Below are 25,488 nucleotides of genomic sequence, written 5' to 3' on the forward strand. Positions count from 1 at the left end.
AAAAAAAAAAAAAAAAAAAAAAAAAAAAAAAAAAAATTGTAGGGGTATTTCTTCTGGATAGATTTCAGATACATAGTTCCCTCAAATAAGATTATATGAGTTTGCATTTTTAAGGCAGAGTTGTATACTTCCTGCTCTTCAATTTATTTAAACAAAAAAAACTATTGAAAATCTGTTCTGCCCAGTATCATAAGTGCTCAGGTACAAATATGAATAAAACAATCTCTGTGCTTAAGTTACGCAAGTATAAAAACAAGATTCTCAGTAAAATTCTCAGTGAAATTTGTAACTCACTAGACACTATCAGGAAATCAATAATTATTTAATTAAAAAAATAGTTACCTGCAAAACTGGTTTCTTCTTGGTACTTCTGTTTGTTTTTAGTACAGTTCTCACATAGAAGCTTATTATTCCCCATTAGTAATTCCATAGATGTAAACTGGTAGAGACAGGACTGAACTGAACATTCTTTAGAAGCAGTTATATAGGTCTGAGAAAGGGTCTGAAAAGCATTTTGGGGACTATGAGGCCTCAAATGCTTCCCCTCTAAAAAACATAAATTATTTGAAATACTTAGTGGCTGATTTTCTCTGTCAAAATCTTGATGTCCAGTTACAGTGCTCCTCAAATGAAGTTCAGAAATAGCCTCAGCCATTTGCTTATCGCCACTGTCAGTCTCCTTGGTGTACACCAGTTCACCTGCTGATGGAGGGTAAAGGGGTCCATCTGTGTGCACACCAGATCCACTGCTGGATCTGAACAGCTCAGTCTGCTTTGAAGCACTTTCAGATTCTGAAGCCTCACTGTCAGCATCAACATTACTTTCAGAATGGCTGGCTTCTTTTTCACTGTCATCAGTAGGGCTTTCATTCAGAGGTGACTCAGAATTCATGAGTCTTGCAAACAATAAAGAATCCCCATTCATTTCAAGGTTTTCCTTTTTCTGGTATGTGACAACAGTTTCTCCAGACAATTTCCTAATACATTTTCGGTCATGAATTAGTTGACTCTGTAAGTTGACAGTGTTTTCAAAGAAAAAGAATCTTGTAACCTCGTTGAAAATAAATGCCAATAATTCTTATTTAAACATATCACAGTTATTAAATACCATTTCTCTCAGATCCATTTCCTAAGCCTACTGAAACTAAGATCACTAGAAGATATACTAAAAAATAGTTCTATTTTACAAGTAAATCTTCACACAAGAAACTAACAACAGTGTAACAGTGGCTATTTGTGGGGAAGGAAGTAGGACTTTTGTAGAACAGGGCTATGAGGGAGACTTTTTTCTTATAAAAAAAAATTGCTTTTAGAGACAGGGTCTTGCTCTGTTGCCTAGGCTGGAGTGCAGTAGCACTCAAGTGATCCTCCCACCTGAGTCTCCCATGTACTTACTACTACAAGCATGCACCACCACACCTGGCTAATTTTTAAATTTTTTGTAGAGACAAAGTCTCTCCATGTTGCCTAGGCTGGTCTTGAACTCCTGGCCTCAAGCGATCCTCCCACGTTGGCTTCCCAAAGGAGACTTTTCAGTTACTGTATAAGCCTTTCCATACTTGTTCATTTTTAAACACTGAAAATGTATCTATTTTTTAAAAAAATTAAAAAGTAACAAAAGTAAACTATAAACTATTATGACACGGTGTTGCTTGGTTGCCATAAATCTGGAAGAAAATTACAGAAATAAAATAACCTAAGTTTGGGAAGGGGGGAATCAACTAATTAAAAATTTTAAGGTACCTGAAATGTTTCACTAAAGTTTCCACACAGCTGAAGGCTCAAATTACATTTTTCTTTTCCTATACCTTGGCTGAAGGGTCAAGACAAAAAATAAAGAAAAGACTATCATGAGTAATTGATACTCGGTTTTAGTTATTCAGGGGAAGAAGAAGGGTAAGTTATAAAAAGTGTCTTGCCTCAATCTTCAAAATCAGGAAAAATAACATTGTCTCCTGTGTTTACCAAGTATTCTGAACTCCTTGAATGAAAATAAGGTATTTATTTTCACCATATATATTTGGTATACTAGAGAGCATATGATAAGTAATAAAGCTTATGGTAACAGCCAACAAGTTCCACTCTGATGAATTTATATAGTACTTTTTTTGGAAGCAAACTTTCCTATTATATATGTAATACTAATAGTTAAGAAGCCCTAGCCAGAGCAATCAGGCAGAAGAAGAAAATAAAAGGTATCCAAATTGGAAAAGAAGTCAAATTGTTCCTCTTCACAGACAACATAATCTTACATATAGGAAAATCCAAAGACTTCAACCAAAAAACCCTTAGAACTGATAAATTTAGTCAAGTTGTTGAATGCAAAATCAACATACAAAAATCAGTAGTGTTTCTATATACTAACAAAAAACTAGCTGGAAAAAAAAAATCAACAAGGCAATCTCGTTTATAATGGCTACAAAAGAAAAAAAATCTCACCTAGGAATAGTTTAACTGAGGAGGTTAAAGACCTCTACAAGGAAAACTATAAAATACTGATGAAAGAAACGAAGAAGACACAAACGAAAAAGCATCCCATGCTCATGGATCAGGAAAATATTATTAAAATGACCATGCCACCCAAAGCAATCTATGGACTCAATGAAATTCCTATCAAAATTCCAATGACATTTTTCACATAAAAAGAAAAAACAATCCTAAAATGTATATGGAACCTGGCTGGGCACAGTGGCTCATGCCTGTAATCCCAGCACTTTGGGAGGCTGTGGGAGGTGGATCACCTAAGGCCAAGAGTTTGAGACTAGCCTGGCCAACATGATGAAACCCCATCTCTACTAAAAATATGAAAAATTAGCCAGGCATGGTAGCGGGCACCTGTAATCCCAGCTGCTTGGGTGGCTGAGGCAGGAGAACCACTTGAACGTGGGAGGTGGAGGCTGCAGTGAGCTGAGATTGCACACTGCACTCTGGCCTGGGCAACAAGAGTGAAACTCCACCTAAAAAAAAAAAAAAAAAATTTTTTTTTTTTGTATGGAACCAAAAAAGAGCCAGAATCACTAAAGCAATTCTGGGCAAAAGGAACAAAGCTGGAAGCCTCACACTACCTGACTTCAAAATATACGACAAGACTACAGTAACCAAAACAGTATGGTTGGTATAAAAACAGACACATAGACCAATGCAACAGAATAAAGAAATAAATCCACATACTTACAGCCAACTGATTTCTGACAAAGGGGCCAAGAAAAAACACTGGGGAAAGGACGCCCTCTTCAACAAATGGTACTGGGAAAACTGGTTATCCATATGCAGAAGAATACAACTAGAACCTTATCTCTCACCATATACAAAAATCAATTCAAGATAGATTAAAGACTTAAATGTAAGATCTAAAACTATAAAACTACAAGAAGAAAACATAGGAGAAACACTCAGGACATTAGTCTAGGTAATGATTTTATGTAGACCTCAAAAGCACAGGCATCAAAAACAAATGGGACTACATTGAACTAAAAAGTTTCTGCACAGAAAAGGAAATAATCAACAGAGTGAAGAGACCCCTATTGAATGGGAGAAAATATCTGCAAACTCTTCATCCTATAAGGAGCTAATGTTAGACATTTCCCAAAAGAAGACATCCAAATGGCCAAGAGGTATATGGAAAAAAAAAAAAATGCTCAACATCCCTAACCATCAAGGAAATGCAGATCAAAACCACAATAAAATATCATTTTACCCCAGTTAGAATGGTTATTATCAAAAAAGACAAATAATAAGATGCCTTCAAGAATGTGGAGAAAAGGAGTCTGATACACTGCTGGTGGGAATGTAAATTAGTACAGCCATCATAGAAAACAGTATGGAGATGGCTGGGCGTGGTCGCTTACGCCTGTAATCTCAGAAGTTTGGAAGGCCAAAGTGGGTGGATCACGAGGTCAGGAGTCCAAGACCATCCTGGCCAACATGGTGAAAACCCTGTCTCTACTAAAAATACAAAAAAATAAGCTGGGCGTGATGGCAGGTGCCTGTAATCCCAGCTACTCGGGAGGCTGACGCAGTGGAATCACTTGAACCCAGGAGACGGAGGTTGCAGTGAGCCGAGATCACACCACTGCACTCCAGCCCAGGTGACAAAGTGACACTCCATCTCAAAAAACAAAAAAACAAACACAACAGTATGGAGATTTCTCAAAAAATTAAAATAGGGCCAGGTACAATGGCTCACACCTATAATCCCAGCACTTTGGGAGACTGAAGTAGGTGGATCACTTGAGGTCAGGAGTTCGAGACCAGCCTGGGGAACATGGTGAAACCCAGTCTCTAATAAAATACAAAAATTAGCTGGGTATGGTAGCACACGCCTGTAGACCCAGCTACTTGGGAGATGAAGGCTGAGGCATGAGAATCACTGGAACCCAGAAGGAAGAGGTTGCAGTGAGCTGAGACTGTGCCACAGCACTTCAGCCTGGGCAATGGAGTGAGACTCTGTCTCAAACAACAACAATAATAACAACAACAACAAACTAAAATAGAGCTACCATAAGATCCAGCAATCCCACTACTAGACATTTATCCAAAGAAAAGAAAATCAGTGTATCAAAAGGATACCTGCACCCCCATGTTTACTGTAGTGCTATTCACAATAGCCAAGATATGGAATCAATCTAAGTGTCCATCAGTAGTTGAATGGATAAATGTAGTATATATCAATAATGGAATACTCTTTGGCCCTAAAAAGAATGAAATTCTGTCATTTGCATCAACATGGATTGAACTGGAGATCATTGTGTTAAGTGAGGCAAGTTAGGCACAGAAAGATAAATATCCCATGTTCTCACTCTTACGTGAGAGCAAAAAAAAAAAAAAAAAAAAAAAAGAATGTTGGGGCAGGCACGGTAGCTCATGCCTGTAATCCCAGCACTTTGGGAGGCCAAGGTGGGCAGATCATGAAGTCAGGAGATCGAGACCATCCTGGCTAACAAGGTGAAACCCCATCTCTACTAAAAATACAAAAATTAGCCAGGCTTGGTGGTGGGCGCCTGTAGTCCTGACTACTCAGGAGGCTGAGGCAGGAGAATGGCGTGAACCTGGGAGGCAGAGCTTGCAGTGAGCTGAGACTGTGCCACTGCACTCCAGCCTGGGCAAGAGAGCGAGACTCAGTCTCCAAAAAAAAAAAAGTTGATCTTCTGAAAGTAGAGTGTAGAATGATAGATATCAGAGGCTTAGAAGAGAGTGAATGAGGGTGTCGTGGAGGAGCTAAAAAGAGAGGTACGTTAGTTGAGTACAAAGAGTTAGAAGGAATAGTTCTAATGTTCCATAGAACAGTATGGTAACTACAGTTAACAACAATAGATTATATATTTCAAGGTAGCTAAAAGAGAAAATCTGAAATGTGCTCATTGCAAAGAAATGATAAATGCTTAAGGTAACTGATATCCCAAATACCCTCACTTGATCACAATACATTCTATATACATGTATCAAAATATCACATATACATCATAAATATGTACAAATATTATGTACCAAAATTATTAATGGTCAATGGAAAAATATAGACCCATACAGGTTTTTAGTAACTTGTCCAAGATCATATAACTAATAAAAATAGCTGTGTCCAGAATCCAATTAATCTCATTTCTAATTGAATAGTTTCCAAACTCAGGTGATTATCAGATTCACCTAAGAGGGCTTGCTTTAAAAGATACATATCCGAGGCATTACCACTAAGAAATTCCCATTAATGATGTCTGAGGTTGGGTATGAGAATTTGTTTGAATAGACAGGTGATTCTCATGATCAGCTGGTCTGGGGAACTTTTGAATGAGACTATTCTATCTATCCTTTTTATCCTCCTGCTCCCAGTGAAATATAAAAGTACCCATTCCCATCCTTGTTTTTTGCTTAGTGGACATATGATGGATTTAATCCACTAAAAATATCCTAAGTTTATAACGTAAATTAGGATCAAAGATTAAGTCTATTTTGAAAAAATAACCAAAACTACATGGGAGAAAGCTTACTATCAAAGAAGTGATACAGGATAGAAGAGTATGATTCTGGAACTAGACTGCCCGGATTCAAATTTAAGTTCTCCAATTTACTAGCAGGGTGATGTTGAAAAAATTACTTGACATCTCAGTATTCCAGTTTCCTCACCCATAAAGCGAAAGCACCAACCCACATTGGGTTGTCATGGTGGTTAAATGAGACAGTATGTAGAAAAGCCCACAGAGCAGTGCCTAGCCCACAGTAAGCAGCATAAGTACCAGCTATTATTATTATTATATTATTATTATTTTGAGACAGAGTCTCGCTCTGTCGCCCAGGCTGGAGTGCAGTAGCACGATCTCGGCTCACTGCAACCTCCACCTCCTGGGTTCAGGCAATTCTCCTGCCTCAACCTCCCGAGTAGCTAGGACTACAGGCGTGTGCCATCACGACTGGCTAATTTTTTGTATTTTTAGTAGAGATAGGGTTTCACTGTGTTAGCCAGGATGGTCTCCACTCCGGACCTCGTGATCCGCCTGCCTCGGCCTCCCAAAGTGCTGGGATTACAGGCGTGAGCCACCGTGCTCAGCCAGTATCAGCTATTATTATTGGCGGCAATCATGAGAATGAGCTCAGTGGTTTCCCTAAACACCATCCATGTACAAAGCACTGAACTAGGCACCTGACACATAGTGGCAAGAAGGACAGACTCAGTTCCTGTTTGCAGATCCTACTATCCATCCCAATAGAAGTATGGTAAAACATAAGTTCAAGTCAGCAGGGGGCAGTATACCTGGTTAAGAACATGGTCCTTGTTTAACCTGTCTGAATCCCCATTTCTGCCATAGGCTACCTGTATGATCTTAGGCATGTTATTTAATCCATCTCTTGACTCAATATAATTGGTGTAAATAACTGAAAACAGTGATCATGACATAATTAAGAACTCAAATGTTAGGTACAATTTTTGTTATGACAGGAGAAATACAGTGCTATAGAAAGCCAGAGGAAAAGAACTAATCCAGAATTGAGTGGAGCAGAGAAATATGCAGAAATTGAGCAGAGGCTACAGGAGGAGAATGGGACTGTTCCTGGCAGAAGAAACAGTTCAAAGGCCCACAGGTAAGACAAAGAACAAGAAATTAGGGAAGTCTAGCTAGAAAATGAGTACAAATGTGGGGAGGTGAGGACAGACAAAAATTAACCAGATGCACATAAGTCACAGACTTGTTTGTGTGTTTTGAACAGCAATGAGATTTCTTTTTTCAAGTTTTATTTTAGGTTCAGGGTATATGTGCAGATTTGTTGTAAAGGTAAATTTGTGTCACAGGGGTTATACAAATTATTTCTTCACCTAGGTACTAAGCCTAGTATCTGATATTATTTTTTCTGATCCTCTCCCTCCTCCTATCCTGCATCCTCCAGTAGGCCCTAGTGTCTTTGTTCCCTTGCGTCCAAGTGTACTCTATGTTTAGCTCCCACTTATAGGTGAGAACATGTGGTATTTGGTTTTCTGTTCCTATGTGAGTTTGCTAATGACAATAGCCTCCAGCTCCATCCACGTTCCTGTAAAAGGCAAGATTTTATTCTTTTTTATGGCTGCATAGTATTCCATGGTCTATATGTACAACATTTTCTTATCCAAACTGTCATTGATCAGCATTTAGGTTGATTCCATGTCTTTGCTATTGTGAATAGTGCTGCAATGAACATTCACATACATGTGTTTTTATGGTAAAATGATTTATATTCCTTCAGGTATATATCCAGTAATGGAAATGCTGGGTCAAATGGTAGTTCTGTTTTTAGCTCTCTGAGGAATAGCCATACTGCTTTCCACAATGGTTGAGCTAATTTATACTTCTATCAACAGTGTATAAGCATTCCCTTTTCTCTGCAGCCTCGCCAGCATTTGTTATTTTTTGACTTTTTAGTAACAGCATTCTGACTGGTGTGACATGGTATCTCACTGTGGTTTTGATTTGCATTGCCCTAATCAGTGATGTTGAGTTTTTCTTATGCCTGTTGGCTTGATTCTGAGGGCTACAAGGAATAGGAATAAGATGACCAATTTTGTATTTTAGAAATATTGCTCTGTCTGCAATGTGGAGCACCAAATGGTGGTGGGGAAAGGGGAGAGGAGTGGGGTCTAGGGAAACAAAAAATTAAGCAGGTGGCTACATTATAATTCCCTATCTTTTCTCTCAGACCTTTGGGTAGTGCTTTTTTTGCCTCACATAATTTTCCAATAAAAAATATCTATTCATGGTTTCCTTTCACTATTTTTTAAACTTTCTAAAATATTCAGTCTAGATCTTTTGCCTTTCCACCAGTGCTAACTTTCATTTGTATTCACATTACTATATCTTGGTTTTAATTCTCCTTTTTTCCTCACCTGATGCTTCTTTATCATCCTTCATATTAAACTTTGTTCAGTTTTAATGAGGTAACAGTAGTATAATTTAGCAAAGAGAAGAAGTGAAAAACTCAATTTACTATCAAATCAGTACTTGTACCTCTATTATTAAAAGATGCAAGGAGCTTCTCTTTTTGTTACAGACACTAAGTAGAGGGGAAAAGCCCACTTTTAAACTTTAAAAATATAAGAAATGAAAATGATCAAAGGGGAAATATATGACCTTCTCTGAGTGTTTCCAAAATTCCCAATAGTAAATTGAGCCAACACCACATGATAAACAAAAATATCCTTGCAACTGTTTTACTTGGACTTTAAAACTACTAAGTATCTATTCAATTTAATCCTTAAAAAAATTTACATAGGTTAAGTTGCCATTGTCTCAGATACTTCTGTATAATACCTTGAGCAATTTAGCACCTAGGAAAAATGGTAAAATCAGGTAAGATCCCTTTGAATACAGGGTTTTCCTCAAATCTATTTTTAAGTATATTGATAGATACTGTAACTACACCAGTATTCTTTTGGTGACTGGTCTGATTGGTAAAAGAACAAAGATTGAAATTTTCCTAATTTCTTCCATGTAAATAAGAGGACTGTGATTTTATGAGTATAACCCCAATGATGAGAAGCACAACACACGTTTCAGGAATTCCATAATAACATCTTTTATAATAACTAAAAAGAAAACAGAGGAAATAAGATGGAACACAAAAATTATTCAATTAAAACCAAAAGTGCATGAAAAGCAGAAACAGAAATAAAGAACAGATGGGATAAATAGAAAAAAAACAGCAAGATTCTGGTCTTATAATTGAATGCAAGAGCTGAGCCTCAAAGAGCTTAATTGGCAAAAGGCTGCGCAGCTAACAGGTGGTGGGAACCAAGGTTTATGTAAATTGCACCAGAGCACAGTGCACTTCTGATTCTGGCAGAAGTATTAAAGTTTTATGAAATAAAAAAAAATTTCATAAAACTAATATACTTATGTGTTGAAGCGGCTCAGAGAATTGAACTTTTGGATTTCTTTCTGAACTAATGAGCTGAGGCAGGATTTTAAATAAGGATATCAATTTGAGATTTCCCAGTCCCTACAATTATTCAATCAGCATGATGGTTTTTTAAAAAGCTGTGGGGAGGAATAGACTTCACACGGTTATCTTTTGGTAGCCATTTGTTGCAGCTCATTTTACCTTAGATTTTGGTTTAAAAAGGACGTCTATATATGCCTATGGCTATTTACTGTGTTTATGTATCTGCCTCCTGTTACTATTTTTTCTGTATTTAGGCCAGAAATTGACATATTCATTTTATAGTGTTTTATTTAACTGGATTATTTGCCTGTTATCAGCAAGCAAAAGAAAATGCACTTTTTCAGCCAGGCGCGGTGGCTCAAGCCTGTAATCCCAGCACTTTGGGAGGCCGAGACGGGTGGATCACGAGGTCAGGAGATCAAGACCATCCTGGCTAACACGGTGAAACCCCATCTCTACTAAAAAATACAAAAAACTAGCCAGGCGTGGTGGCAGGTGCCTGTAGTTCCAGCTACTGGGGAGGCTGAGGCAGGAGAATGGCGTAAACCCAGGAGGAGGCGCTTGCAGTGAGGTGAGATCCGGCCACTGCACTCCAGCCTGGGCGACAGAGGGAGACTCCGTCTCAAAAAAAAGAAAGAAAACGCACTTTTTCAAGGTACTCAGAGATAACATCTTCCAACTTGAGGGCAAGATTTTCTCAGCTAATTTCACTATCATTTTTATGTAATTATTTTATCATTCTTCATATTAAGTTTTTGTGTGATTTTAGATAACTAATATAATTTGGCAAAGACAAAAGGTGAAGAACTCAAAAACTTATGATCAAATCAGTACTTGTACCTCCAGTATAATTTTAAAAGATGTGAGGCGCTTCTATTACTGTAAGAGATTAAAGAGTACTATAAAGAAAAGTTTGTCAAAAATATCTTTTTTTTTTTTTTTTTGAGACGGAGTCTCACTCTGTCGCCCAGGTTGGAGTGCAGTGGCCGGATCTCAGCTCACTGCAAGCTCTGCCTCCCGGGTTCACGCCATTCTCCTGCCTCAGCCTCCGGAGTAGCTGGGACTACAGGCGCCCGCCACCTCGCCCGGCTAGTTTTTTGTATTTTTTTTAGTAGAGACTGGGTTTCACCGGATTAGCCAGGATGGTCTCGATCTCCTGACCTTGTGATCCGCCTGTCTCGGCCTCCCAAAGTGCTGGGATTACAGGCTTGAGCCACCACACCCGGCCCAAAAATATCTTTATACTCTTATTAATAGCTTTACTAATCAGCAAAACAAGACTTTATTGATCTTTATAAAACTAGTACTGAAATTAGTTAACTACTGAATCATTCTGGTTCCATGATTAAACTGGTTCTGTAGTTGAACTATTGGAAATAACTTCTAAACATAAACTTCCTAATGACTGAAATACATTTATGTCATTTAAATTTTCGCTTCTTGAATACAGTACCTTAAAGATGTTATTAGAACTGTACTTTTCTAATTTTAGAACCATATGCAAACTTGCACTTTTTCCCATCAAAACCAAAAAAAAGGTAACTCTATTACATAAAAAAAATGTTCAACATAGAATAGGTCCAATAAAAAAAGTAACAAAAAAGTACATGAAAAAAATTTTTTAATAAAGAGTAGGTCCAATTTGTTCAGCACAAGCACAAGTTATACCCATGTGGTGTCCAGATCTTTGAGGTATAGACAGTTTCTATATATCATATATGCATATTCTCAGTTCCTAACCAATATTGTGTGGGAAGTATTTCTCTCATACATTTGGATAGTGAATGTATTAAAACTACTTTGGCCAGTACCACAGAATCTCCTAACTCTTTAAACAAAAATTTAAAAAAATCACTACACATTTATATTTTAATAACCAGTGTTTTTTAGGGGAATAGCAACACAATTAATGCTTTAACCTTTTCAAACTCCGTAAGATGCTTTTGTTTTATACCATTAGAATAAAGCATATGCTCAAGTTGAATTTAACTGTCCTATATATCTTATCAAGCAAAGTTAGCTTTTATTTAAAGAAAACATGTTGTCCTTTCTGAAGTCTTGTGACTTCTAACATAAGCCTTCTAACAGAGTAAGTTAAATTGAGGCCCAGCGCCATGGCTCACGCCTGTAATCCCAGCACTTTGGGAGGCCAAGGCAGGTAGACCACTTGAGGTCATCAGGAGTTTGAGACCAGCCCGGCCAACATGATGAAACCCTGTCCTCTACAAAAAGTACAAAAATTAGCCGGGCATGGTGGTGTGCACATGTAGTCCCAGCTACTCGGGAGGCTGAGGCACGAGAATCACTTGAACCTGGGAGGCTGCAGTGAGCTGAGATCATGCCACTGAACTCCAGCCTGGTTGGGCAACAGTGTGAGACTCTGTCTCAAATAAATAAATAAATAAATAAATAAATAAAATTTTAAAAAGAGTAAGTTAAATTTAATGTCAGTTTGCCAAATTAAAACAAATCATTTCATATAAAAAAGTTTTTTCTTTGCTGAAGTATAAGTTCAGATTGATTTCTTTCCATTTTCATGGGATAATACAACAGCCTGGTATGTCCCTAGTGAAATAATAGCTCTAGACATGGTTATCAATGATCACCATTTCATGGAATAATTTTCCATTTTCATGGGATAATTGAACAACCAGGTACGTCCCTAGTAAAATAATAGGTCTAGACAATGGTTATCAATGACTGGTAATATCATAGAAAGAGAGACATAAAACATTGTGTGCATTTAGTTGATGGAAGTATACACGCCACCACCTAAAAGTCTTCTTGCTAAAAATTAAATAAGTAATTAAATCTGAACCTAACTAGGCCTCTAGATCTGAATGTCTCAGAGGGGAAATAAAGGTGACAGAGGAACCTGTTAACACTATGCTGCTGAAAAAAAGGACCTGATTTCTTCAGCAAATAAACTGCAAAGGAGGAAAAAGAGGGAGAGGGAACCTGTAGATGAAAAGAGATTTAAGAGACACAGCAATCATTGGGAGGCCGAGGCGGGTGGATCATGAGGTCAGGAGTTCAAGACCAGCCTGACCAACATGGTGAAACCCAGTCTCTACTAAAAATACAGAAATTAGCTGGGTGTGGTGACATGCACCTGTACTCCCAGCTACTCAGGAGGCTGAGGCAGAAGAATTGCTTGAACCCAGGAGGCAGAGGTTGCAGTGAGCCAAGATCACACCACCTGGGCAACAGAGCAAGATTCCATCTCAAAAAAAAAAAAGACACTGCAATCTATAGACCTCTTTTAAATCCTAAAATCCAAACTTTAGAAAGCGAAAGAAAAAACTGAGTACTTATGAGACAACTGCAGAAATTTAAATAATGACTGAATCCTTATTTATTTATAATGAATTAATATTTTTGATATGATAATGGTACTGTGGTTTTTGTTTTTTAAAAGAGTATCTCTCTGTTAGTGCTGGGCGCAGTGGCTCACTCCCGTAATACCAGCGCTTTGGTAGGCCGAGGTGGGCGGATCACCTGAGGTCAGGAGTTCGAGACTAGCCTGACCAACATGGTGAAACCCTGTCTCTACTAAAAATACAAAATTAGCCAGGCGTGGTGGCACATGCCTGCAATCCCAGCTACTCAGGAGGCTGAGGCAGGAGAACTGCTTGAACCTAGCAGGTGGAGGTTGCAGTGAGCCGAGATTACGCCATTGCACTCCAGTCTAGGCAACAAGAACAAAACTCCGTCTTAAAACGAAACAAAACAAAACTCTCTTTTAGAGATACACATTGAAGTATATGATATATTTGGGATTTATTTCAAAAATAATCTGGGATTATCCAAAAATAGTCTGGGATGGGAGGAAAGGGAGGATGTGGGATATATATAGTGTACAAGTAGCCAAGTTGATAATTATGAAGCCAAAAAAATGGGTACATGAGAGTTTATTACACTATATTCTCTACTTTTAGATGTGCTTGAAACTTTTGTTAAAAAACTGTTAAAAAACAGACATCTAACAAATGCTCATGGTCTTACCTTATCTTTAGATGAAGAATGCTTCTTGGCAGCTCTAGGTTGATGAATATTTTCTACAGTAACATTGCCATTGTATTGATCATGATCAGTCTCCCGTAAACTTCTATATTTATTCATTCTTCCCAAAAGCAAAGGTTTTGAAACCTATGTAAATGCCACGTACAGAACACAAAACCTCTTTAGCAAATAAATTCTGGATGTCCTCATCTTAAAATTTTTAACTGATTTGAAATACAAAAAATTAAATTCTCAAAATAAAAGTGTTTAAGAGTTTAAATTCCTTGAGAATAAAAACCGTATCATACTTTATGCATACTTACACAAACCCCCAAATCAGACTCAATTACAAATACAAACTCAATTATATATAAAAAATAATGACTCTCAGATATCTGGTAATATACTCAACAAATGTTTAAATAAATGATTAAATGTTCTTCACAAAAGCTTCATCATTAGTTTTCTTCTCCTTACCCTTTCTTCAATTATAGGAAGTGAAATATCAATGAACGGATCTTTCACCGTGGAGATCTTAAAAGGAAAACACATTGAAAACTTCAGTTAGAATTCTAACCTAAACACATAGTTTTGTAACTTCCTGGGCAACCTAGTATTTTACATCAAAACATGTTCCTGAAAAAAATAGCGATTTAATTGGGTATTGCAGCACATTGTTAATCGAAACAAGATATTCTCAAACATCACTGAACGTGATCCAATTGAACTTATATTACTGTCAATACGGCCTGTAATATTTAAAATAACTTCAAAATAAACTGTTTAATAAAACAGATTAAAGAGACTAGACATTTTTGGTGAGCTTAGGGCTGTAACATAAGTAAACTATGAAATGTTAAGAAAAAGCCATGAAAAAAAGCAGAGAGCTTGGCTGTGTTTTATAGATTCTTTAAGATAATTCTGTTTTAAAAGATGCTCTCTATCTTGTGAGAGAGAAATCAACTTCTGTGTTGAATAGTCTAGAAACTTAAATAATCATGGTCATACATTCTGTGTTTCAATATGACAGGCTAGAATGAGATATAATTTATAATCCTGCTTCTTTAAGGCTACAGAACACAGAAAAATACTCCATAATCTGGGACAGGAAAATGAATAAAGGCTCCTTTTACTATTAAAATCTAACAGAAATTTAAACCTATCATACTCTAAGTCATACACTTACAGAAATATTCCTTACCAAGCAATTGAAAATCTACAAAAAATTCATACATGCTTTAAGTTGTTAAAGATGGCATTCAAAATAAAAATTATTAAATTCAAAGTGAGTGAAGTCTACACAAAAATCTTTAATACGTCATATAAACTTAAAATCAAATGTGATATAACTACCCTAAATTATGTTAATACATTAAATTATTTATATTGGAATTACGTTTTTTTTTTTGAAGCTGTGTCTCGCTCTGTTGCCCAGGCTGTAGTGCAGTAGCGCAATCTCGGCTCACTGCAACCCCACCTCCTGGGTTCAAGTGATTCTCTTGCCTCAGCCTCCTGAGTCATTGGGACCATAGGCTCCCACCACCATGCCTGGCTAATTGTTTTGTATTCTTTTAAGTAGAGACAGGGTTTCACCATGTTGGCCAGGCTGGTCTTGAATTCCTGACCTCAAGTGATCTGCCGGCCTTGGCCTCCCGAAGTACTGGGATTATAAGCATAAGCCACTGCCCCCAGTCTGGAATTATACTTTAGGGCACTGCAATGTAACATAGTTAGTTACTGTCTTCACAGAAGTTTTTCTCTCAAACAGAGAGCTAATGAATTTCAGTATATTAAGATAAGCTAAAACTGCCTCATAGGTGTGTCATGAGGAAAAATAACACAAAACATATTCACTTTTAAAAATATATAAATTACCACATTTACTTTCTAGGAGTATAGCGTATAAAAAGACTTTCAAGAATTATGTAATCATCTGTCACAAATTTTAAAAATGACTGCCAACAATTATATGTGAAAGAAAATATAATAAAAATGATGTGATTGTAATCCATTCCATGTGAATTGAATTCTAAAGTACCTACATTTGCACATTCTTCACACATGACCGTGCTAGTTAATTCACCAATAAAGATCCGATCTATGAAGTTCATTTTCACACCTTCTTTTCCATATGCTGTAAAAATCATACTTTTTAATGCAAAAAACATGTCAACCATCCATCTAGCAGTATAACAGGCTATCTTCTGGTTATTCAAAAGTAATCTGAATAAGATATTCTGTACTACATTTAATAATATATTTTACTATACATACAATATTCCAATGTCTTTCTCCTTTACAATTTTGTAGCAGATTTATGACTATCAACTATTTTAGTCTCCAAGAAATAATGAACTGTTCTTAAACTTAATACGTAAAACAAAACAATAACCACTATTCCTACCACACCTCAACCACTCCCATTAAAACTTGAAAAATCTCATGTCTAACCAGAAGTACACAGAAGAATGGAAAAGGAGATTATGCTATCAGGACTACGGATGCCAGGATCATGGCTACGAAAATAACAGAGTATCGTAAAACGCAAGTGTAAGGAATTAACATAGGCAATTAACAACTCAGTTAAGAACATGGTTATATTTTTAAAAGTTAAAATTATTCTGCTCAGGAAATATTTATAAATTAAAAAAATATTCTTATGACTTGCTTTAAAATAACCTGAGGTTGGCCGGGCACGGTGGCTCAAGCCTGTAATCCCAGCGCTTTGGGAGGCCGAGGCGGGCGGATCACGAGGTCAGGAGATTGAGACCATCCTGGCTAACATGGTGAAACCCCGTCTCTACTAAAAATACAAAAAAAATTAGCCGGGCGTGGCGGCGGGCGCCTGTAGTCCCAGCTACTCCGGAGGCTGAGGCAGGAGAATGGAGTGAACCCAGGAGGCGGAGCTTGCAGTGAGCCGAGATGGCGCCACTGCACTCCCGTCTGGGGGACAGAGCGAGACTTCGTCTCAAAAAAAAAAAAATATATAACCTGAGGTTGGGAGAAAATAGATTAAACATAAACCATGAATGCAGTTTAAGTTGGGTGACAGATATAAAAGGGCTGCATTATACTATTCTCTCTACTTTAATAAAAATTTGAAACTTGCCATCATAAGCCATGGGAGGAAAAAGTACATTAACAAACCTATTCACCCCTCTTTCAGACTTATTTTTTGAGCCTCTATCTTCAAGTTTCATACAAACAATATTTAAAATCATTTAAAGTATTAGAGCACTGAATGACAGAAAACATATCTGAATATATCAACAAACATTAATTAAAATTGTATTTAAAAATACTATAATAATAAAGATGTTTCATCAAGAAAAACTATAAGCGATTGGAAATAGAGATTACAAAACTGGAAAAGGAGAAAGAAAAACTGGGTTGTTATTCTAAATATCCACGAGATGGCACTATCTCAACACAAAAGAACAAAGCATACTTGAGCAGCTACAGTTTAAAAAAATCTTGAACCTATTAAGGGGTTCAATAAAGTGCAGAGTAACAATGTGTGTATGTTTGTAAATTATAGACCAGTAGTACATACATTATAAAACCACAAAAACAAAAGTTAGGAAAAAATACAAATAATATTTTTAAATATCTTCTAAAAATTACTTCATGCTAACATTAGTTAGCATCTCAATGCAGAATATACACTTAGGGCAAGGTATATAAACCCACACTGTAGTATTGATAATGATAAATAACCAACTTTGATTAGCTAATCATCATTTGGAGCTCATATTTCTATGGATGAATAGCAAACACTAGGAGTAGGCAAAGTGCACTTACACTTGTAGCACTGTCTTCAATAAACGGTTTATTTGCAGGAGTCTTTGGAGCACTTAAGCATTTTGTCTAGCTACATCTAAAAAAAATCCATAAATCCATTGATCCAAACACATGTAAAATGATACAATATAATAAATATGAACTTTCAAGTGTGGTTGCTACTTTCAACAACCTTTCAAGTTTCCCTTAGAAGACCTCACATAAAGGTATCAGTGTCAATCTGTATACATGGTATTAGCTTTATTTTTATAAATTCACATGAATACATTCTAGCATTTTCTATGTTCCACTAAAGTATTTTTCAGACATTGCAGCAACTACGCCCTCCTTTTAAAGCCACTACTTTGGTGTATTAGTTCACATAATGCTCAGTTCTTTTTCCAACTAAAATAAAAATTTAATATTTTCTTACAGAAAAAAGTTTTAACAAAGAGTCAACATACCTTTGACTTTTTTTCTAGTTTCATCATCAGCAGTTTTAGTAGTTGGGTTGTTAAATGCTTTTAGAATGCTAGCTTGTATTCGCTGTAAAACAAAGTTAATAGATTCTGGTCTAGTAATAGTTAACTCAAGCCTCATCCTCCTAATAAAAGAAGGCTCAGAGTAAATTCATTTGCCCTCTTTCTTCCTTCTCCCTGTCTCTAAAATGACACTTCTTAATTAGAACCAAAAAAGAAAATAGACCATATGAAATTTATTGTCTATGAAGACCTTTCTATATTAAGAAGCTATCAAGCTGGTTACTATAATCTTTATGCTATGTGGACTACCTCATTTATATACACATGTAAATAAAGTCCAAACTTATTAATTAATGTCCATAGCAAGAAGAATCTCCCAAATTTTAATTATGGTTTTACTTGAACTTAGTTGTCAATAATGATTTGTCTTCAGCAGCTCTCAGTAAATGTCAAGGTTTATATTATATATTTCTACATCTCTTGTGTATGTTTTAGGAAAGATACAATCTCACAGAAAAGTTTCAGAATAAAACTACATATTCCAAGAATAAAACTTAATAAGTGACCTCTTTACATTAACTATGCCCCTAATTAGTGGATGAATTTTGTCTTCCTAATTCAGATTATGACAGCAGGATGAAGGAAAAGTTTGTTAATTATCTTTCAAAATTTAAATTTTTTTTTTTTTTTTTGAGAGAGGGTCTTGTTTTGTTGCCCAGGCTGGAATGCAGTGGTGTGATCACCACCCACTGGAGCTTTGACCTCCCTGGGTTCAAGTGATCCTCCTGCCTCAGCCTCCCAAGTACCTGGGACTATAGGCACACAGCACGACACCTGACTAATTTGTTTTAAATTTTTTGTAGAGATGGGGTTTTGCCAAGTTGCCTAGGCTGGTCTTAAGCTCCTGAGCTCGCGCAAGCCACCTGCCTCAGCCTCCCAAAGTGCTGGAATTACAGGCATAAGCTGTCACACCTGGGTTTTCTTGTTTTTTGTTTTTTGTAGAGACAGGCTCTTCCTATGTTGCCCATCTAATAAATCAGTTTGATATATTAAGTGAAAAAAGACAAAGTACAAAAAGTTATATATATGGTATATGCCACCTTTTGAATAAAGAAAAAAAGAGCATAAAGGAAGAAAGACAAGAACATGGGATGTAAACAACGGCAAGGCCAAAACACAAGAGAGGCAAAGGGAACTCCCGGGAGCATGGTTAGGAGGAATTCCAGAAGGATATGTGTACATCAGATATGAGAGGTAAAGAACCCAGATTGGAGCAAGAGACTTATGAATCAGACATATTGTCAACACCAAGATTCCCTTCTGCCATTATAACATGCTTTTAATCTAAGAACACAATATATGGAGAAGGAGGTGCTCATGTTCTTATTCTTGCTCCATGCCCTGCTGCCTGGATGAGCAGAAGACACTCGTGACCCCTCAGAATTGTTCTGCTGTGTATAATTTATGTTTCTTCTGTGTATGATATATGTTTTTTTTAACACATTCTCCTCCAATAATTGTGAAACCGACTTTCACTTATTATTAACTGGCCTGTGATTAACACATTATATTTCTAACCGACAATGTATTATAGTAATAAATCTTTAATAAAAAGGTAATATTAATTTATTGACTGCAAATTATAAGGAAAAAACAAAGAAGCATAAATTTATAAATTAAAAAGACTGCCTTATAAAAGAACTACTTCTAGGAAATTTGATTTTGTACACGAAAAATTTACAATTTCTGCACAAATGATCCCTTAAGTACTATATTCAGCAAGAGTCTATTCCTCAACTTTGTAGTTCAGAAAAGACTTTAATGAAACCATATGAAAGGAGGTCAGTAGTTTTTCATCATTACTAAAAGATTCTGGTGGCAGACATAACATTGTAGCCTTTCTTCAATCAAGAAAACACATGGCAGTGACACACTACAACAAGAGCACGATTAACAGCTGTGGAGTTCCCAGGCCAGACAATGCAGCTCCTGCCCCGATAGTCACTGTAGCTGACCGTCAGGACTGTCCTCGCTTATGAAATTGAACAGATCCACAGACTTGACATTTTAATTTTACTGCACCATCTAAAGCTCTCAAATAGTGCAAGAAAGATAAGAGTTTTCAAAACCAACGTGTCCTGCTGTGCTGCCTAAGATACTGTGCATCCCACTGCACCATTATGACCAAACAATAATTTTATTATAACAAAGACTGCTATCAAATTATAGAGGTAAAATAGAAAAAAAATGACAGGAATATATTTTACTTTTTTTTATAATATCAACAGAAAAAAAAAAAAACCCAAGACATAATTTTAATCCATTCACATGACTTTTAACTTCACTCACTTTTTTTTTTTTTTTTTTTTTTTTGAGAATGTGTCTCACTCCCTCACCCAGGCTAGAGTGCAGTGCCACGATCTCGGCTCACTGCAACCTCCACCCTGAGTTCAAGCAATTCTCCTGCCTCAGTCTCCTGAGTAGCTAGGATTACAGGCACACGCCACCACGCTTAGCTAATTTTTGTATTTTTAGTAGACACGGGGTTTCACCATGTTGGCCAAGCTGGTCTCAAACTCCTGACCTCCGGTGATCCGCCCACCTCAGCCTTCCAAACTGCTGGGATTACAGGAATGAGCCACCATGCCCAGCCCACTTACATAATTTTTAATTCCATTTAATGATACATGACCACCACATAGTAAATGTATTCCTGCAAACCCCAGGAAAAAAATAACTCTAGCAATTGATAAATCTGAATTAATGTTAAAGTAACTCATATCATCTGTAGGCCCATTTATTGTTTATAATATGAACAGCAACCTGTTTCAACCCTGCCAACATGCATCTACCCCCTCAACAAGAACAGCAATATATCATAATTATTGAATCCGATTTAATACTTTTTCAAATAGTAAAATAATTATGGTTACATTTCAAATAGCAGGCTTAGAATCATTATTTCTACTGACTACAGATGTCCAAGCATTAAAACTAAACTTCAATCAGCAGTATTTTATAGAATTAGAAAGATCATTAGTTTGGGAGTCAGAAAGACTTGAGTTTGAAGCTCAACTATAAGTATCAGTTCCTAGCTCTAAGAAAATTTGATCAAATACTAACTAGGGGATTATGCTAATATCCTCAATGGTTAACTAATTATAAATCTCTTTTTTTTCTTTTTTAGACACAATGTAGGTAAAATGACACAGTATTATCCTGTCAGTTTATCAGTTTATTCAAATACAACATATTCAAAATAATTGCAAATCACAAAGAAACTAGCTACTACAACATATAAGAATAATTATTTTGATTTCTTCCCAATTCAGATTCTCAAAAGAAGTTGTGTTTAAGGTTAAGCACATACAACTCATTCAAAAAATGTTCACAGGGAGCCTGGAGTGGCAGCTCATGCCTGTGATCCCAGCACTTTGGGAGGTCAAGGCAGGCAGATTACTTGAGGTCAGGAGTTCGACACCAGCCTGGCCAAAGTAGTAAAACCCTGTCTCTACTAAAAATACAAAAAAAAAAAAAAAATTAGCCAGGCTTGGTGATATATGTCTGTAATCCCAGCTATTCAAGAGGCTGAGGCTGAGGCAGGAGAATCACTTGACCCCAGGAGGTTGGAGGTTACAGTGAGCCGAGATCACACCACCACACTTCAGCCTAAGCAGCAGAGTAAGACACTGTCTAAATAAATAAATAAGCAAGCCTAGTCAACATAGTGAAACCCCATTTCTACTAAAAGTACAAAAATTAGCTGGGAATGGTGGCACACACCTGTAATCCCAGCTGCTTGGGAGGCTGAGGCAGGAGAATCACTTGAACCTGGGAGGCAGAGGTTGCAGTGAGGTGAGATCATGCCACTGCACTCCAGGCTGGGTGACAGAGTGAGACCCTGTGTCAAAAAAAAAAAAAAACCAAAAAAAAACCACACACAAACAAAAATTCACAGAACACCTACTATGTGCAAGGCATACAGGACAGAGACAATACATAATACCATTCCTCAAACAGATCACAATCTAAGAAAGCTGACAGACAGGGACATTAAATAAAAAGTGGTAGCATTTATGATCAATTACATAAAAGTAGAGAAGTGGCAGAAAGGGAATGATACCTCTAAAAGCTGAATTAGCTTAATAAGAAAGTCAATAAACAGATAATTAAAAACGGACAATTAAAAATAGGATTGTGATACGTGACGTTTTGTAGCAGGAGAGAGTAATTAACTCAATCCTTATTTTTAAAGGAAACTTTAAAGAAAATGTTAGAACTCTAATTTTCTCTTCACTGGAAATTGGTCACTGTCAGGCCTCTGAGCCCAAGTTAAGCCATTATATCCCCAGTAACCTGCACGTATACATCCAGATGTCCTGAAGCAACTGAAGATCCACAGACGTGAAAATAGCTTAATTGATGACATTCCACCATTGTGATTTGTTTCTACCCCATCCTAACTGATCAATGTTCTTTATAATCTCCCCCACCCTTAAGCAGTTTCTTTGTAATTCTCCCCACCCTTGAGAATGTACTTTGTGAGATCCACCCCCTGACCCCAAAACATTGCTCTTAACTCCACTGCCTATCCCAAAACCTATAAGAACTCATGATAATCCCATCACCTTTGCTGACTCCTTTTTCGGACTCAGCCCGCCTGCACCCAGGTGAAATAAACAGCCATGTTGCTCACACAAAGCCTGTTTGGTGATCTCTTCACACGGACACATGAAACAGTCACTAGGAGTAAAGAGACACTGCCACACAACAATTAAAACACAGGATTTTTGTTGTTTTTTGAGGTAGGCCCTTGCTCTGTTGCCCAGGCTGGAGTGCAGTGGTGCGATCACAGCGCACTGCAACCTCCGCCTCTCAGGTTCAAGTGGTTCTCATGCTTCAGTCACCCGAGAAGCTGGGATTACAGGTGTGCACCACCACGCCTGGCCAATTTTTGTGTTTTTAGTAGACACATGGTTTCACCATGTTGACCAGGCTGGTCTGAAATTCCTGAGCTCAAGTGATCCACCCACCTTGGCCTCCCAGAGTGCTGGAATTACAAGCATGAGCCACCATACCTGGCAGAATTTTTTTTTAAAAAAGGAAGGTCAATCATGCCTAGCACTACTTATCACAAGCATGTATGTACTTCACTGAACACTTGGCTGCTTTTATTACATATTACCATACAGATTAAGAAGCATATTTGCCTTGAATGGAAAACAGGTTTTCACCTATTATTCCAGTTATGACTGACAAGGGCTGCCCACAGTGGTGTGCTCAGAAAATAATTCTGGACTGTTAGGAACGATTAACAATGTCTTTTATGAGTAAGAGGGAGGAAAATGGAGAGTGCGTACTGTGTATCTGACATCCTTAATATCTTACATTTTCTCTGATAAACTGAATCCTATGTGCATAGGAAACCCCTCCCGAGAAGAAGTTGAATTTAACTAATTTAACATTAAAGTCAATAAAGAGCCAATCATTTAGGGGATAGGCCTACAATCAACACTGTTTGGGGAATCTATCCAGTCCATGAGCTATTCCTTTTCTGAGAAATCCTCTCTCATCCAAGAGGCTGGGACTCCTCTCTCCTAGCCACAAACAACTGATCCATGAGTGGAATCTAATCCAACATGGAATAATGAAGTTTCTCTCCACTGAGAATTTAAAAATCAAGAATCATGAAGAGCCAATATAGTTTTTACATACATGGAACTATGACATACAAATACTGCTTGGTCTGCATGGAGAAAAATGAAGAAAATTATCTACAGAGCCAGAGAAACTAGGATAAGAAGAAGAATGCTTTCTGGATTCCTGACAGCTTTCCTGTTCCTATATCCCCCAGGAATATCTCCCTGCATCTTAAGATTCCCTATTCTTTTTTTTTTTTTTTTTAAACGGCATTTCACTCTGTCACCCAGGCTGGAGTAGAGTGGCACGATCTTGGCTCACTGCAACCTCCACCTCCGGGGTTCAAGCGTTTATCTTGCCTCAGCCTCCCAAGTAGCTGGGATTACAGGCGCACGCTACCACATCTGGCTAATTTTTATATTTTTAGTAGAGACAGGGTTTCACCATGTTTCCCAGGCTGGTCTTGAACTCCTGACCTCAGGTGATCCACCTGCCTCAGCCTTCCAAAGTGTTGGGATTACAGGCATGAGCCACCATGCCTGGCCACAATTCCTTTTTACTTAAGCTAGTTTAAATTACTTTATTTACAGCCAAAGGGCATTAACGAAAAAGGACAGTAGGGCTGTAAAAAGATAAAGGTGAATATCTTACAGAAGAAAGAAAAAATATCTAGAAGATTTATTCTAAAAAATTAAATTATTTCTCAACTGTACTTTTAAATTGTAGTAGAAATTACTTGTTTTTTGTTTGTTTGTTTGTTTTTTGAGACACAGTCTTACTCTGTCACCCAGGCTGGAGTAATGCAGTAGCATGACCTCGGCTCACTGCAACCTCTGCCTCCTGAGTTCAAGCAATTCTCATGTCTCAGCCTGCCAAGTAGCTGGAATTACAGGCATGCACCACCATACCTGGCTAATTTTTATGTTTTAGTAGAGAGGAGGTTTCACCATATTGGCTAGGCTGGTCTCAAACTCCTGACCTCAGATGATACACCCCGCCTTGACCCCTCAATACTTCCTTAGTTTTGTATCCTCTTCTTGAAGAGAATATATGATATACATAAAGAAACCTGACCTTTGTTTCTTCTGTCCTCACTGCATCCAGAAGATAATGAAGAAGCTCCTGACTGTCCTGTTGCTGGAAATCTTTAAATCGAGGTGCCCTGTGATGTAAAGACAAAAGAGGAAAGAAAAAAAGCATAATCATTCCATGGTTCAACACTCTTGTCTAAATGCACTTGAAATAGCATATTATTAGCTGGGTGCGGCAGCCTACACCTGTAATCCCAGCACTTTGGGAGGCTGAGGGGCAGATTACTTGAGCTCAGGAGTTCAGGACCAGCCTGGGCAACAAGGCAAAACCCCGTTCTCTACCAAAACACACACCCACACACACAAAATGGCATAAAGACGCAGTTTACTACTTTTCCAACTAAATAGACAAAATGTGATTACTGGTCCAATTAGGGTGTGATCTTAAGTGTGCACTGAGAATACGGCTATCATTTATTAAGCAATTACTACATGTTAAGCACAATACTAGTAGTTTTTCACACGTTCAGGCATAATCCTCCAACAACTTTGTTGGGATGTACTGTTTTCTCCAACTTACACGCGAGGACTCAGCAGTATTGTTTAAATCATTTGCAAGGTCATATGGCTGGCAAATAAACCAGTATTCAAACCCAAGCCACAGTGATTTATTATCTTCCTACCTTAACCAAAAGGAAAGCGAGAGAGTATTTATATTCAAATAAAGGACTATAAGTTGATCTCCCTGTGAATATATTTTTTACGGACTTGATAATTAAAATTCCTCTGTATTAATTTAATAGAAAGATCAGGTACTATTCATGGAGACACTGACATAGGAAATATGTGGTTGATTTCAGTTACTTTAAAAAGTAATCTACAGTAAACTCTAATGCTAAAATGAACATTTTGCCTTAAGTGCAGACAAGTATTAAATCTAGAAAGTGCCCTGACCTAAGATGAAGAAATAATTGTCAAAACACAAAAGAATGAGAATAGACTATAGAAGACAAATTCACAACTATTGATGATATTTATAACATATCTCATGTGATATACAAAACAGCACTGTTCAGGAATTTATAATTAATATAAGTTCTACTTTATGCTTGAGAAAACTGAAGAACAAGCTAAGTGCCACTAATGTAACT

At 37.2% G+C, this 25,488-nt stretch overlaps 1 protein-coding gene across 2 annotated transcripts in view; it reads right to left on the minus strand.

Moving 5' to 3' along the window:
• USP45 (ubiquitin specific peptidase 45) overlaps positions 1-25,488 on the minus strand; it is a 78,834-nt gene that overhangs the window by 13,262 nt on the left and 40,084 nt on the right. For both annotated transcript variants that reach the window (XM_011973675.1, XM_011973674.1), the window contains 6 exons: positions 24,381-24,468; positions 17,649-17,730; positions 15,447-15,538; positions 13,882-13,938; positions 13,408-13,551; positions 343-1,009 (listed from right to left, as the gene is read on the minus strand). In XM_011973675.1, the coding sequence (XP_011829065.1) occupies positions 343-1,009; positions 13,408-13,551; positions 13,882-13,938; positions 15,447-15,538; positions 17,649-17,730; positions 24,381-24,468 (1,130 nt within the window). The remainder of the gene's footprint in view (positions 1-342; positions 1,010-13,407; positions 13,552-13,881; positions 13,939-15,446; positions 15,539-17,648; positions 17,731-24,380; positions 24,469-25,488) is intronic.

The sequence above is a fragment of the Mandrillus leucophaeus genome, unplaced genomic scaffold, assembly GCF_000951045.1.
Source record: "Mandrillus leucophaeus isolate KB7577 unplaced genomic scaffold, Mleu.le_1.0 Scaffold1392, whole genome shotgun sequence".
In the NCBI taxonomy this organism is placed as follows: Eukaryota; Metazoa; Chordata; class Mammalia; order Primates; family Cercopithecidae; genus Mandrillus; species Mandrillus leucophaeus.